This window comes from Ixodes scapularis, unplaced genomic scaffold, assembly GCF_016920785.2.
Source record: "Ixodes scapularis isolate PalLabHiFi unplaced genomic scaffold, ASM1692078v2 PGA_scaffold7__128_contigs__length_106722199, whole genome shotgun sequence".
NCBI lineage: Eukaryota > Metazoa > Arthropoda > Arachnida > Ixodida > Ixodidae > Ixodes > Ixodes scapularis.
Window position 1 is genome coordinate 103,630,623 of NW_024609882.1, and position 16,274 is coordinate 103,646,896.

At 39.9% G+C, this 16,274-nt stretch overlaps 1 protein-coding gene across 1 annotated transcript; it reads left to right on the plus strand.

The window, feature by feature from the left end:
* Positions 1–2,769: 2,769 nt before the first annotated feature.
* On the plus strand, positions 2,770–15,399 carry LOC8040434. The gene is made up of 5 exons (XM_002414205.5): positions 2,770–2,877; positions 2,951–3,099; positions 5,190–5,254; positions 7,354–7,437; positions 15,278–15,399. Exons 1-5 carry the CDS (start codon positions 2,770–2,772, stop codon positions 15,397–15,399), a joined length of 528 nt encoding a protein of 175 aa, XP_002414250.4.
* The last annotated feature ends 875 nt before the right edge of the window (positions 15,400–16,274 follow it).

Sequence of the window (16,274 nt, forward strand, 5' to 3'; positions counted from 1 at the left end):
GTATTTATTTCTAAAACTGCCAAACTCCTACAGTCCCTACATTTATTCGGCACGTGTCGCCTTCAGGGTATTAACTAATAAGTTAGACTTCTGAGATCTCCACACAACTCGGTTCTTTTAAAACCGCTGATGTTCCTGACCTGCAACTATCTCGCGAACCGGTTGAGGTTCGAGTTCGACCAGGTTTTTAATAGAAGTGTTCCAACTTCTATTAAAAAGTCGATAAAGTTCAATAAGGGTTAGACTGTCATGCGCATACACGACGGGCTGGCATAGCTGGCTTTGTATTGGATGGTGATGGCCAAATAATGAAATCAAACATTATACTTTTAGTAAAGGGAGCACTGTTTCGTAGTTTTGACAAGATTGTCAACAAATCACATTTGATGAGGCGACGAAAACTGAAGCAAACTAAGCGTTTATTGGGGCGAACTTGTGCTCCCCAAAATAGATAAAACTAGCGTTGCAGGCGTCGATGGCGGCGAAACAGTAGGATCGAGTTCTAGGGCGAGACTGAGTACGGCTCGCCATGCGAAGTCCCTTATGTATGTACTTACACGCGTGGGCTCCTGGAACAATGGGCGTAGAAGGTTCGGCGCGTAGAACCATTCCGACCTCGAACAAGCAACAAAACTCTCGAAATTATCAGAACGGGACAATCAGAAAATAACAAAAAGGAGGCGCCGCTACTAGGCATCGAACCTCGGCTCTTAGTGAGGGAGGCAAGCCTTTGCCAAGCAGGATAAACGTTCGGCCACAAACACGCTCCCAACTTGACCAGACACGCGCACGGCAATATAGCAAGAATAAATATGTTATTAACTTCTAAGTTATTAGACTTATGTTTCGTTGAATTTAACTATTTATAAAATAAATCAATGTATCCCGTAAATAGTTTTCTCCAAACTTAGGTACGCTCGTATCAATGTCTCACCGCACGGTCCACAAGGTCAAACCTTGAAGGCCCTGGTTTAAAGTTCGAAGGTTCGTCGATCCTGACGAACCTTGACGTTCGACGTAAAAATGTGGCTTCACGAATTCGTGACAGCTCTAATTACAACGTGTATGTAGGAGAAGCTCCGCCTCCAAACGCCGGAGAAAAATGGCGCTACTATATAAATGCACAATTTTTCTATAGAGTCACAGGATCGGACAGCGAGAAACGTGCGCTTCTATAACCAGGTGCATTTGCTTGAAAATAGCAAACATGACGTAGGTGTAACGGCCCACAACAACAGAGACTAGGGAAAGGAACGAAGAACAGAGGGCATGATTTTACAGCTTTCTGTGTTGTTCGTTTCCGCCTTACTATTCCTTGTTTAGCGCAATTGCATTTACATTATGCTTGACATTCACCAACTAGCACAGCTCTTAATTTTATAACTTTATACCATTTAGCAGTATTTTCCTAGATGAGGGCTATGGTTCTGTTCCTTCCTTCAGTGTTGGCGAAGCCTCTTCTGCATATCTTAGGTTGCAACAAACTACAGCGTCGAGAAGGTGCAAATGGCTCTTCCAGCGCCCAGTGGGAACTTTCTTCAGGTTATTTACTAACGCCGCCGAACAAAGTAGCGATCTTAATTCTTATTTTTATTATATATAATGCGATCATCCCCGAGTAGCGGGGGTGGGGGGGGGGGGGGGGGTATTGCCACGACCGTCGCCGAGAAATCGAGTGCTTGGCAGATTGGTCACCGTGCATGGCAATCGCGCGGAGGCTCCAGGTTCGATTCCATGGATGGATCGGACTCCTCTTGTATTTATTCTTTCAACTTGACGTTCTGGTTGGTTCGAGAACCTTGTCACCTGATCGAGTTAAGAATGTTCTACACGCCGAACGTTCTACGCCGGATGTTCCGGAAACCCACGCTGGTACACAAGATGCTCCGCATAGCGGAGTCGGTCTCGTTCTTGCACTCGATCGTGCTACTCCCGCGACCTTCAACGCCTTCGACGCTACCTCTTTGTAGTTTTGTTTTCGGAAAAATTTCGTCAAGTTAAACGTTTATTTTTTGTTCATTCGTCGCCTCATCATCAGGCATTCGTGACAATATGTATGCTTGGGCACCAAACTACATGATGCAAAAAGATATAGTGAACAAATGTTGGAGCTAGAAACCTGTGAAACTTTTTACAAATTAGAAGCACTAAGACGTTTTGACTTGTTGTCGTGAATATCCCGTGGTTGGACATTTGGAAATACATTAAAACGTTTAATATAAAACGACTGTCTAGCATTTCAATAAATCAAACGATTGGATCAACGGAAACAAACCGGTTTTTAGGAACGTGTAACCGGTAACCGAAACCGTAAAAATGAAAACAGTAAAAAACAGAAACGAAACTGATATTAACAGGAAACGGTAACCGTAACCGTAACCGTAACCGAAACGATATATTTTTTTGGTTTGAGTCCGTCAACGTGACATTGGTTTTTGGTGGCAGGATTGTTAAAAGTAGCGTGTTGTAAAAGTGTATGGCGTATGGGATGAGCTCTTAATGCGCACGTGTCGACCATGAGTCACGGTACGCAGCCTGTTGTTTTTCTCTTTTTCAGGAACATGATACAGAAAAAGTAACCTATGGTTTCATTTTTTTTTTTTTAACTTTCGGCAGCCGTTGATTCTATTTGAAGCGTGACAACCGTTTGCAGTTCCAGAACTCCCCCGTTTTCTGCACGCGTACATCTGCGCTGCTTTATTCTACTTCGGAAGCGAACTTTCCTGACATCGCATTTATTCAGGCAGTCTCCATTGGAACCCTTAAACCATGTTCTGGCAGTATATACTTTTGGTTGAGGCGTTTATTGCGACGGACACCCTCCTTGCAGTGGCCCGCAAGGACAGTGAGAAACGCCCCGAGTACAATGCCTGGAAGGTAAATACACATTTTCATTATCTTGTGCGCAAGTTACGAAATGTTTCAAAAGAACCTTTTTTCTAATTTTCAGTTTTTGAAAAGCTTCAAAAGTGGCTACATCAAGTACCAGACTTACGTGGATTCAGTTGGATGTACAGAGTTTTTGCGAAAAGCACTGAATGCAACCGATAAATCTGCATTATATCAAGTGTCGTTCAAAGTTCTAGCTGACAATACCAAGTAAGTTGTTTTATTATTCCCTAACAGCGTCCCCAGTCAGTAGTGTTACATTGTAAAACTTTATTTGGTGAGCTTTGCTTTTTATTTTTATTATTTTCGTGTTTTCTAAAACAAAAACCGTAAAAGCTACATCAATGTGTTTTATGCACGTGGATTACATGGCCAGGAGGATATTATATATATTCGTATTCGGTAGGATCAGTTGAGCAATTAACTCAAGCATATTTATTAACTTTTTTAATCCTTCCTTAAATAGGACACTCTGCAGTAACGGTATTGACGGAGAGGACTATTAAGGGTGGAATCAAATCAATGGAGTTTGAAGAAAGGCAACAGGCTTCGAGATAGTCATTGATCAATTTTCACGTTGTTTTCTTAATCCGAACGCAATTCAGAAAAATCACCGCAAAAAATGTGCACAATCGTGCGTAGGAGAGTGTTGACGTTTTCGTATTCGGTACGTCGTCACAACCTCGGCAGCTTGCCGCCGGCACATTTACCAAGGGCACACTACCGATATAGTGACGACATGACTAAAATGTCTACAAACATTTATGAGCCTCACTCTGGGCGGGAATTCGGTGCTCTTTCTGCGTCCAGATTCGGAATCGGGCCAGATCCCCCCTAAAAGTTATCGTTGATCATCTCAGAACATCTCGCCTATTTTCAAACTTTTTATTTTGGTTCAACATGGGATGGTAAGTTGGTACTGCGATCGTAACATGACCCATCTAACCATGAATTAAAAGGTAATTACCTAAAATCAGCTAATTTTCACATACTTTGTTCATGATTGTCCCTTTATCTAGTAACTCAGCCGCACAGACTGCATTGACTAGAAATTAGTCTATTGTTCTTGCAATCGACTAATTTTTGACATGTTAAGTTTGAATTTCTGAGTGGTAATAATGCTTAATTTAAAAAAAAAAATGATACCCTATAAAATTTATGCACACAAAAAGCCAAATCAAGTACTATAAACAGAGTCGTTTTTGTATATATCATCGTTTTTTGCTGAATAAAAACCTTATTGAAATTCCCCTTTCAAGAACACGAAACGAATACAGGTTTTTCGTTATATATTGACAGTAAAGACCACTTGATATTAAACATTTTCTAATATCGGCTGTTTTGTCGCTAAAAGGTTCTTCGAGAATTAAATTACTTTTTTTTAAACTTTTGTTGGTTGGCCAAAATATAAGAAAAATGTATGCTTAATGTTAGGTTAGGTTCGCGGAGAAGGAACAGACACTACCGTGGGCCAGAGTGCCGCGTAGAAGAACTCTATATCGCCGTTTTATACCCGCTGGCCGCTAAGTCAAGCCGGTAGGTGGCGGGATGGTCCATACCACAATTGCCCCTTTTATGGAGAGTATCACTGAGGCGGTTGTAAGCATCGGCCATTCCTACTGTGGGCATGAGAGGTCACTTCGCCATTGCAAAATAAATTACTTTTTATTAAAAGCTCTCGTTGTGGAAGATATAACAAAAATGTATGCTTAACGTAGGTAGCGTGAGTTTTTGCGGCTATACATTTTCATTAAAAACTGGGTTAATACTTTCTGAACTCATAATTCAATTGTTAAATGTAAACGTAATTGCTAAAGCAAAAAAAAAAAAAAGAGTGCCAGTTTACTCTGAAATGTGAAGTCCCAGACGAACCAAGCGCTTTGGTGAGCTCTTATTGTTTATATTAAATATTCATTACCTATTTTTTTAATAATATGTTACAGAACCGGAAAATTTAACTGATTTTGTCACCAACAAAGTTCAAGTGCAATAATCAGAAACATGCAGTGATATTTCTCTGTGTGGGACCAACGAAATCAATCACAGATAGCTATCTAAAATCCCCCTTTTCGCGCGTTTTGCTTTAAGCATGTACAAAAGAAAAACCGAGTTAAAGAATTAAATTAATTTGCAAGTATCAATACAATATGAATACGTATTTAAAAGAAAGTTAATTCAACATCTGTTGGCTCGCGCAATCCTCAACACTTTATATTGAAAAGCTATTCAACATGTTGCGTTATCGTGCTTCACAAGTGTACACAAATTACTTTACGTAATTTATATAAACTTTCTTTCAGGGAAACAATTACATTGCGTTTTCACGAGCAAATCACACCAAACGAATACGCTGTCTACAATGAAGGCAAGTTGAAATTGTTCTTTCCTAAAACATTGAACAAAACAACGGTTATACGTCAGCTGAACTACATTTAGTTATTCTAAATTGCACCCACATTGCCAAAAAGACATCACTGTAAGGGGTTGGTTATTCAATGCATTCAGACAAGCGGGAGCAGAAAACGTTGACGAGTTGAAGCGTGCTGGTAAGTTACCGTTTACCGGATAAGGTCATTGTCATCAATGCAGACATTCTGTTCAGGAAGATTGTTTCACTCTCTGGACGTCATAACAAAAATGAATATACAAAGCAATCTTTGCTCTATTACTACAAATATCAGCCCTTTTAAAATTATCACAACGGGATGAGGCGTTCGGTGGCTCTAAAAGATATGCTATTTTATCAATTCCTCTATTGTTGATAAAAACACCCAAGTCTTCGTTTTTATCTCCTTCCGATTCCAACTATTTCCCATCTCAGCACGACCTTTAACTATGACATGCTAGCGTAAGGCGCACAGGTTTCGAAAACCAAGCGTGCTGCTTGATTTTGAAGCTTTTATATTTTATTCTTAACATAGCCATGATAGCGATTCCATATCACACAAGCTTAATTTAAAATAGACCTCAAAAAACGGAAACTTTGTTTTACTTTTCGTGGAACGCTCCTTAAACTTCGGCTTATGAAATATTACATTTTATTTGCTTTCATTCCTGAGCACTCAATACGACTATTCCAATTTAGGTAATGTGAACGAGACATGTAAGTATATATATTCAGAGACGCCACTGAATGTTGTACCGTATATTACGCAACCTTGAGATACTGGCGGAAAATCTTTCTTGAAAACCACATAAAATTACGCACACACACACACACACACACACACATATATATATATATATTCGGCACACCATCCCACCCTAAAAAAAAAAAGCGGTCTCCGCTTGAAACGTTGGTAAATTAAAGGCCTTTCCTGGAACTCCTCAACTTTTGTTTCACGTCCCACCGGCCCGTTGAACCTTCTCACCGTGTATGTATACATATTTGAGGAAACTTTTCATTGATTACACCAATTGAATGAAACGCTTAGATCCCTTTGCAAGATGGCGAGGTTGTCTGACGAGTTAACCCATGTATGAAACGCAGCCTGCGAGTAGCTGGTATGCAACAGTATATTTTCGGTAATATCAATAATCCAAAGAGGGAATAACGAAGGCCCTAACACACTACCTTCAGACACTAGCCAAGGGACACTGGTTACCGACAGTGGAGTATACTGTTTAAAACGACGCACTGCTCTTGAGCTTAGAATTTTTGTGTTCAGTTCAATATGTTGAGAAACGAGCAGATAAGTCAATGAGTACAACAGTAAGTGAAGCGTACCGTGCCAAATGCTTTACAAAAATCTGACAGTGAAGTGTCGACATATTTTTTGTTATCAAACGACCTCGATATATGATGATAAAATTATACTAATTACGCATTGAAAGATCAGCCTTCCGAAAAACGTGCTACAATGGGAAAAGAAGCGACTTGAATTCATTAACAGGAAGGGATCACGGTAACTAGTGTCTTGAAACAATTTGCAACAACTCTACGTTAATCAAATAGGACAGCGATTTTCAACTTTAAACTTTGCCAGTCAGGCCGGCTACCTTTCATTTGCAGATGAATGAACCGTACTTAATCCAATGAATCAAAGAATCAAAGTTTCTACGAAACCGCCGAAGGCGAAAATAACGGCGGAGCAAGGATTTGAATTCTGGGCCTACCAATGTCCGGTCGGGTGTGCTAACCTCTACACCCCTCCATCTTGGCTTTCTGGCGTTTCCTACCTGTCTTATTAATGCACAAGAAATGTGCATTAATAGGACATACATATATCATATACAAGCTACAGATTTTGCAGTGCTCATAATTACATATATATATATATATATATATATATATATATATATATATATATATATATATATATATATATATATATATATATATATATATATATATATATAATTAATACATAATTAAGTGCTGCAAAATCTGTAGCTTGTATATGAAACATCTGCCAGATGCATTTAGAGTAAAATGTTTTATTGTACTCAATTCGGTTCCTACAGATGAAGAAGAACTTTACAATTCGACGGTGGCGTACAGCGACGACAGTAAATGCAGCATAATTCAGGACAGTGAGACGCCCACAAGTAAGTTCTATTTCATTATTATAATTGCAGGCGTGTTATCAATCATCTAGGCCAGTGCTTCTCAAATAGGGGTCCGCGGACTCCCCGGGACTCTTTGGGAGTCGCGGACCCTTTGCGGTCCGCGAAGGCATTCTAGGGGTCCGCGAAGTCCTGCCTCACCGGTCAAGTCCCGCAATAAAAGTTGCATTGTTTTTAGATCCAGAAGAACTTTTTCAATTTTCGGGTGTGTTTTCTCGTGCATATATTAATAAGAAAAGTCTACTTCATACCAGTTCATTTATTATATCAATATTATAGTTACCCTATACCTTCTCCCTCCCTTCACAAGGAACGGGGTCCTCCATCATCTCCGCCGATCCACAAGGGGTCCGCGAAACATCGATGGTTGAGAACCACTGATCTAGGCTATGAATTACTTTAAGGAGATAAATGAAGCCTAGTTAAATAAAACAAAAAATATAGTTGCCTTCACAAAAGTAGCTAAAATAAAACCTGAAATATCAATTAGTGCTATATTTTACCGCGACGTAATATTTATCTTAAGCCCTTGCACGTTTAGCAACTCAAACTTAAAAAAAAAGAAAAAAAATCTGAGGAGGCTATGTACGACAAGGGCTATTTGTCGATCATACATAAAATTTGAATAGTTGGTATTTTAACCTGCGGCTATAATAGTCTATATGTTTACGTTTTATTTAAAGATTTTCAATATAAATATACAAAATATGTTCAAACCTTTTTTTTTTACATATGTACACGCATTATTCCTGCTAAAAACAGGGTAAGCTTGTCAGTAAAACCACTCGAGGCATTTTATTTGATTATTCATTTTATTTAACAATAGTGCAAGTACTGCAGGTGCCCAAGCAGGAGAGTTTTTACAGTGTTTTACGAACTACAGTCCGCACTGGTGCATAATCAGAAACAACTCATGGCTGAAAATATATTTTTTTAGTACGCACTTAGTTTAAAGTATACATTTGTTGCTCATTTCGCACCATATGCCTAGTCCTCACATTACACTTCTCATGCACAAAACACCTTGACAAATGCCTACTGCACGAGCTCACAAATAAATTTGTATCATACATAGGTCGTCATTAATATACTCTATCATTTACAAATCCGCCCTGTCTCGTCATAGCAAATATATAGAACTTTAAAACAGCGCAAAAACAATTACAACACAAGAACAAGTAGAAGAAGGGGCACAGACAACGCTGTCCCTTCTTCTACTTGTCCTTTCGTTTTTTGCGCTGTTTAATTATATGCTTACTGTGCCCCACCAACTAGCCCACCTCTAAACATTACTGCTAAGTCTCGTCACAATGAACAATCTAAAAAAAATCCATATATAGTTTTTATCTCTACAGCGTCCAAAAATTCCAACTTTTAAACATGTACCGTCCGCGGACACCTGTCCGGAATATACTGCACATGCACAATACCGCGATAACAGTAAAACATGGCACTTTATTAATAAAAATTGCAGTATAAAACACAACGCACACAATCTGTCTATCGAAGAGCGTGGCAAGTCAACCTTCACTTTCAACAGTTTCACAGAGTGTATGTACAGAGCGCGACACTGTTAGCGCGAACAAGCGATCGTCGGTTTTTTCAGTTTTTCTCTTTGAAACCAAGGGATGTCATCCAAGTTATTATTGCTACGGAAAGAGCTCATTTAGTTCTATAATGTAAGCAATAAAATTTCATGTTCGCTCATACTATATAGAAGTAGAATGCGAAAATCCGCCGACGCCGTGTTCGCGCTAACAGTGTCGCGATGTGTACACAGTGTACACTAGAAAAAAAAAACTATATGTAGCATAAAACGAATTAACGAGACACTTAAATAGCTCAACAAAACCCTCGAATGCTGCAGAAGCAGAAAGAAAACTATTATAATAATGTGATCTTGAAGCGCGTTTGAAAGTTTTATATGATTGGGGGCTAGGTAGTTTGTTCCAGTCGCCGGTAGTTCTTGGGAATTAATAATTATTGCTTAGATTGGTTTGTGCGGAGATGGACATTAAGCTTAGTGACCGAATTTCATTCAAAAATAGAATGTCGAATGCATTTACTTTAGTGCAGTTATTTGTGGAGGATATTTCTCGGAACGCGGGCGAAATCGTTTCTGCGAAAACGTACGCGTCGCACAAAAAGCAGAAATCCCGCATTTATTTCTTCAAAATGGCTTATTTGGGAAAATTAGTAACGTCAAGTGCAATTAGTTTCATAACGATTACTTTCGAGTAATTAACTTTTTAAAGGGGAAATCTAGAGTTATGGGTTGAACCATACACATGGTGAGCATCATCGAAAAACATTAAATAAAATCACATTTCAAATATATAAGGAACGTATATCATTTTATGTCGCCCCGAAGAAACCCTCGATTTCGATGGCTTTCAGGTTAGTTTCCTATCGGAGAAAATTTTCGCGACAGCGCTCCTGCCATCCCTCGGCCAAGGCGTGAGTAACGTGTTCATTCTACGCATTCTGCGCATTCTTAGCATGATGGAAGTGAACCCACATATCCAAGCTAAAACCTTGCAATGTTATTCGAACAGCCCATCGTTCCTATTCGCCGAGAGGCGAGGCGATAGCTGAGCGCCTTGGCCATGGGGGCAGGACCACTGTCATCAGAGATGCGCTTCAATACCTTTGCATGGCTTATCACCTGGGGGACGAAAAACGCTGAGTCACTGAGCTGTGGACGCTTGCGCAGTGTATGATACGCCTCACAGCCAGGGTGTCGAACCGGAACCGAACCGAACCGAAAACCGGAACAGAACCGTTATTTTTAGCCGAACTGGAGCTGAACCGAACCGAAATCTTCGCCGCCATCTTGGAACTGAACCGGAACTGAACCGGAAAAAAATATAACGGTAACCGGTTCAAAACGGTTCACGGTATTTTTTTTTGTTAGTATTACAAATTTATTATTTGTGAATAAAAAATTGGCACGTGTATTCCTCTACGTATTGATCAAATCGTCATGTACAGAATTGCAATGTATGATAAATCCTGGTTTTTTGCGGCGCTTTCTTATTGGCACTATGATTAGCCATGTGTCACATCGTCACGTGACGTCATGATGTCAAGACATGCTGTCAAGTAATGTTACATCACGTGACCCCGTGACGTCACGTGACTCACCGCGTTAAGTCGATTCGAATTGAGGACGTCGCTAGATCTATTAACGTTGTTGATACCGTGACGTCACATGACATCACAACTTCGCACTGAGAGTCACGTGACACCATGATGTACCCGATTGTCATGATCCCGAGTCAAATGCTCTGGTTCATGACAACCAGTATCGCCAAACGTTCAGGTAACGGCTCGTGTTCAACTCAAAGATTATGATGGGCCCGAGTTCCACTAGAGCTAGAAACAGAAACAAACGAAAGCGACAAGCCTCAGACACATGCAGCATGTTCGCGATGGTACCTTTATACGGCTTTGAGTTGTTCGGTGCTCGCGAAGTTAGCACGAGTGTTTGCAAGCCTGCAAATGGTACCATCGTGTGCATGATACTCGTGTTTGAGCATAGCCTTCTTTATTCTACAAAGCCTGTCAAATCGCGAAATACTCTGGTTTAAGGCTAGCCGCTGTCGTTTGTTTCTGTTTGTCGCTTTAGTGAGGCTCGGGCATTATAGCCCAACTAAAATTATATCTGAAGATCAGCCCATGCTCTCTGCTTTGCCAACCCTGCGCATGACTATGATAAACACTGACGGTGTATATATTAGGATCAGATCCCGTGGCTGATAGTTCTAATTGTGAGTTGAGGAGGGGAAAGCTGTTTCATTTCTTTCTTTTGACTGTCTGCCATTTCGCGGAGGGGCAAACTAATGGATGCTTTTGCAAGTTATCAAGGTCAGGGATTACAACTTAGCGGTATTTATTGAACTTAAGGTAAAAAAAAAATGCTGCACGACCTATTTTACATATATGCACACCATTGAGGCTCCCAAACATGTTTTCGTTAGTGCTGAACTGCCTCAGAAAGTTGTCCCGAGAATAGAAGTGTTAAAGGGTCTAAATGTGACGTATTAGTCCGACGTTACATGGAACTATTAGTGTGCACGGGAGGGATACCTGAAAAGAAAGATCCTAGTGGCCTCACGGGGATAGCCGAACGTTCACTCTAAAAAAAAAGGGGTATCACCTTACACCCTTTTGTCCCATATAATACACCCCAAAACTTCATTTCGGCGTACAGCGCCCTAGAGTCAAACAGACGGCATGAAATTTTTCCAGGGGCTTGATAACGGTGCAATAAAACTTATTAAATTGCTAAAGCACGTATCAAAGACCAAAGAAAGAAAACATGAAGCTTTTGCAGTGCGGCCAAGAAAACTCCGATAATATTTTTTGTAGTCAATAATACGTACGTCAGCTATCTTAATAGGTTGTACCACACGGCTATCAAGCCCCTCGTAAACTTTGGGGCCGCCTGTTCGATTATGGGGCGCTGTACGTCGAATTGAAGTTTTGGGGTGTATTATATGGGACAAGGGGTGTAATAATACACCTTTTTTTCTGAGAGTGTTGGCAGCCGCTCTAAGTCTCACAGGAGTGTCGTTCTCAAGTTCTCCAAGTTTCGACCGCCCTGTATTTTGCTTAACCTTCACAGTTTGGCGCAAAGTTAAAGCAAGGAAGAATTACTGTTAACAAGTGACACAAATATAATTGTCGAGTGAACACCACTCAATACGGAGCAGGCAATCCCTGAGGAATAAAAAGTATCTTGAGGAGCAACTAAAAAAAAAAAGGGAGTGGGGAGGGGGGTAGTTTTAAAGCCTACTGTGTCGAAAAGATTCCTCTGCCCCACATTTTCGGCGCAGACTAGAAAGCGTGGCCTGGAAACGATAGTGACAGATGGGTAGTTGGCACAACTTTTATTTGTAAAAACACTCTTGCCAGAAAGCACGTTTTCGTCATGCCAGATACTCGCGCCGTGCCTAACGACGATGTACCAACAAGAAAAATGTGTGCCTCTCAAATACATAGCTTGCACTGAGAGCGAAACTTTTGCAGCGTGCATTTTGCCAAACCGGATTTGATTTTCTCAGCAGGAACACCTCGCAATGACAACCAGTATCTAGTGCGATTACGTCACGTGCAAACCATGTTAAATACTTCAGCTTTCTGGTGAAGTGCGACGTTCGCGACACCAGCAGTAGAAGTCCAATGTGTAAAGTTGTGTAGTATTTATAGCAGTCTCGCGATGATATACGGCAGCCTAATGAAATGTTGGAGCACATGACTGATAAAGAATAGAGTCGTGAAGTAAGGTCTCAAAACAAGTGCACGTAAAACCTAAGACAACATTAGCCTCCCGAGGTAGTACCTCGCGACGTTTCGAGCTGAGGCAAGCTGATGTCCAAAAGTGATTTATATTAGGATTCTAAAAAATCTTCGTTTGCCCTGCGCGGAATCTATGTTTAATTAGGAATATCATTTTATGCATTTCTTTGCATTTCATTTTGCAGTAAAGCGTTGTGTAAGGGATTATTTAGAAAAAATTTCGTGTCATCTCCTTATTTCTGCACATTTCGTGTATTTGCCTTCCAATATATCATGTGACCACAGTGTTTTTTGGCATACCCTGCAACCCACTATTTTACACTGCAAAACAGCTAACAAAAGCACGTTGCCGAAGACACAACAGCTGGCGTATTTTCGAGTATCGTCCTTCCGTGTCGGTCTCAGGCGGTTATGTGAACTTCATAAAGTCAAATTTATCGATGATAATAAAAATATACTTAATTCCTGTCTGAATATTTGGCAGCATAAATAGAAGATCCTCACCTCAAAGATATATAAGTAAATGCGCCTTTAAATTATCTGAAAGATGTTCTGCAAATATTATTCGGCGCTTTTATCCTCTATAGACACGTTATAGGTGATTTTGAAAAGCTTTAAATAATGTTTTTTTTTTTATTTTGAAGCTAATTTAAATAACTATATGTGTTTCTCACGCATATATAACTTCTCAAATATATATAAGTTTATTATCGCGTTTTTTATGTGTTTTTATTATCGCCTTTTTTACTGGAACGAATGGTGGAACTATGACGATTGCACACTTAAACTCTCAGAAAGTGTCCAATTAAGTAGCTTCCGAATTGAGTAGAGCATGAAATACCACTTTGTTCTATTTAACAAAAATCATCAATTAGCGAGGGTGGTGCTTATTTGCAAATTAAATTGACCTGCATTTTGTCAAGAGCAAACCTCAACATCCAGGCTATTCCAGTTTATCCAATATAAGAAAATTTTCACATGGGTAAGCACTGTTTTAGGTCAGATTCGATCTTAGTACTAAGGTGCTCATAGGTTAGAGTGAACAATTTCAGCCACTCCTTTTCGCATGATTCGTCGCCCGCATCATGGTGCTGAGAGCAAACAATGCTAGTTAGAAAAACAAGCATTGCGATTGTCGCTTAGTGTTTCTATAAAACATAGACTGGAAGGACTTGTCCCGTGACTTTCGTGACATTTTGAAAATTATATTCCCTTAAGCTCAGTCGTCTCGTCATCATATATATATTGTGACACGTATTCCGTAAAACACATTTTATGGTATATATGGCGACGAGGTGCCCATTTCATGATTGTATTCACTGTAAGTAATTCCTTAGTTCAGGGGCAAAACCACGATTCAACATCTAATACTGCGATACAAAGTTGTACCAATCACGGGTATTTTAGGCAATTTACTTCACTTCGCGAAAACATTTCGATTCAGGTACAATATATGTGACTCTGGTAAACGAAGGGATGCTGAGTCGTATAAACACGACGTTTTGTATGTTAACGTAGATTTTCCTTGTTGTGTAGGAATAAATAACAGAATTTTATCATTTTGGTACCTGAAAATAAAACTGAATTGAACAAACGATAAAAAAAAAAAAGAAAACTATATACTGTAAACGACTTATTTTTCGTGGGCTCAATATTTCGCGATTTAGGTCAAAGCTGAAGTTTTGGAATAATTCGCGGGTTGTAATTTTCTCGACGCGGTGGAATCTCAATATAAATTTCAATCTGTTCACATTTTACCGAAATTGTTCGCGGGACCAATTTTTCGCGAATTGTAGGCGATTCGCGAAATTCTCAAAAATAGGTCCTCGCAAAAATCAGATCGTTTACAGCAGTTAGTTTCACGGCCTAAATAGCGCCTATTGACAGAACGCGGAAAATATATTCTCCATTTAGCGGTTCAAACCGGTTCAAACCGGTTCGAACCGGTTCGAACTGGTTTAAACCGTTATTTTTTGCGCCCCGGAACTGAACCGGAACTGAACCGAAAGCCGTGAACCCGAACCCGAACCCGAACCGAACCAATAAAAATATCGGTTCGACACTCTGCTCACAGCAGAGCCCAGCAGGCAAAGATGGCAGCGCGCACAAGGTGATCTTTGCAAAGGTCGATAGGAAACCGGAACGTACAGAAACGCGTTTAAATTGACTGTTTTCTAGAACACCGTAGAGTGCTCTACGTACCTTATATCTTCCTAAATTGAGATTGTTCAATGGCGCTCAGAAAGTTTTTGTTTTAAACCGTACCCTTAAATGTACTAATTAAAGAGTTAATTATTCCAAAGTGATTAAAAATAAAGTATTCTGAACATTATTTTTTTTTTCAAGCAGGGTCTTTGGCAGCGACCAATATGATATTAACTCTTCCTCTATGTGCGAAGCACGCTTTCCGTAATAGCGATTTAGTCTGCGTCTCGAGAGATCACCCCGTATAAATCAATAACTTTACCCAACATACGCTGGTCACACGTTGTATGATGCGTAGAAATACGTATATTTTCAGACTGCAAGATGTTCGTGAATACCGGCACTTCGAACCGGGTAATTCAAGAATGCTTTAAGAAGTTTCCCGACACTTGTGACTCAAGTCGCTACGATGCCTTCGACCTGGATATTTGTCGCTAAAACTCGCAAGGTGGCCTTAGAGATAATAAACTGGTCAATCATGCACTAAATAAGAAATTCAATAACTAAATATCTAAATAAATAAATAAGTAAATTCATAAGCAAATAAACAGTGCATTGATCAGTCAATCAATTAATTTGTTACGTAAGGAGTTTGGGGTAATGAGTGAGAGAAATATGACGCATCCGACGATTTAGAGAAACGCATTTTTTTTGTAGTAGTAGGGTCTATTTTCCTCCATTTTTATTTCTTATCTTTTTTACTTTAGTTAATCTCGTGTATCTTTAGGGTTGGGTTGTCATTGCTCACTTCGGGTGGTTATTGTTTTTTTGTTTTGTTTTTTCTGAATACATCTCTTTTGCCCAGTTAAGCTGGTGCTAGTTCGACTTTTCTACTTTTTGTGTGGGCTTCTTCTGTCATTGTCTGCCTTGGAGCGCTCTAGGCGGTGTCTGTGGTTTTGTGGGCTTTTGTAAAACCTAACCTTTCATGTACTTTTGTCTGGTATATGCCTTCGTTTTTTGGGGTTTTTTTCTTGCTCGGGTTATGGGTTTGTTTATAAATATGTTTGGTGAAATAAAGACAATGTCTGAAGTTTTGTGTTTGCGCTGGTGCCGTTCCTCGCCCCAATGTAGCATTCAAAATGCCTGTTATAATGCTGATGCAGTTCGCACATTCAAGGCAGCCTCCCGGCAAAAAACAAAATATTTGACACAAGTGTGCTCCCCCAACACAAGTGTGCTCTCTCTTGAAGCTAGATGGTCGACCGTGTTAAGCAGTCCTCTAATCTAATAAACAGTGATGTATTCCAGAGACACTGACAAAACCGCTGAATAAAAAAAATGTATTAGCTGAACTCTAAAAAATCTGGGGCGTC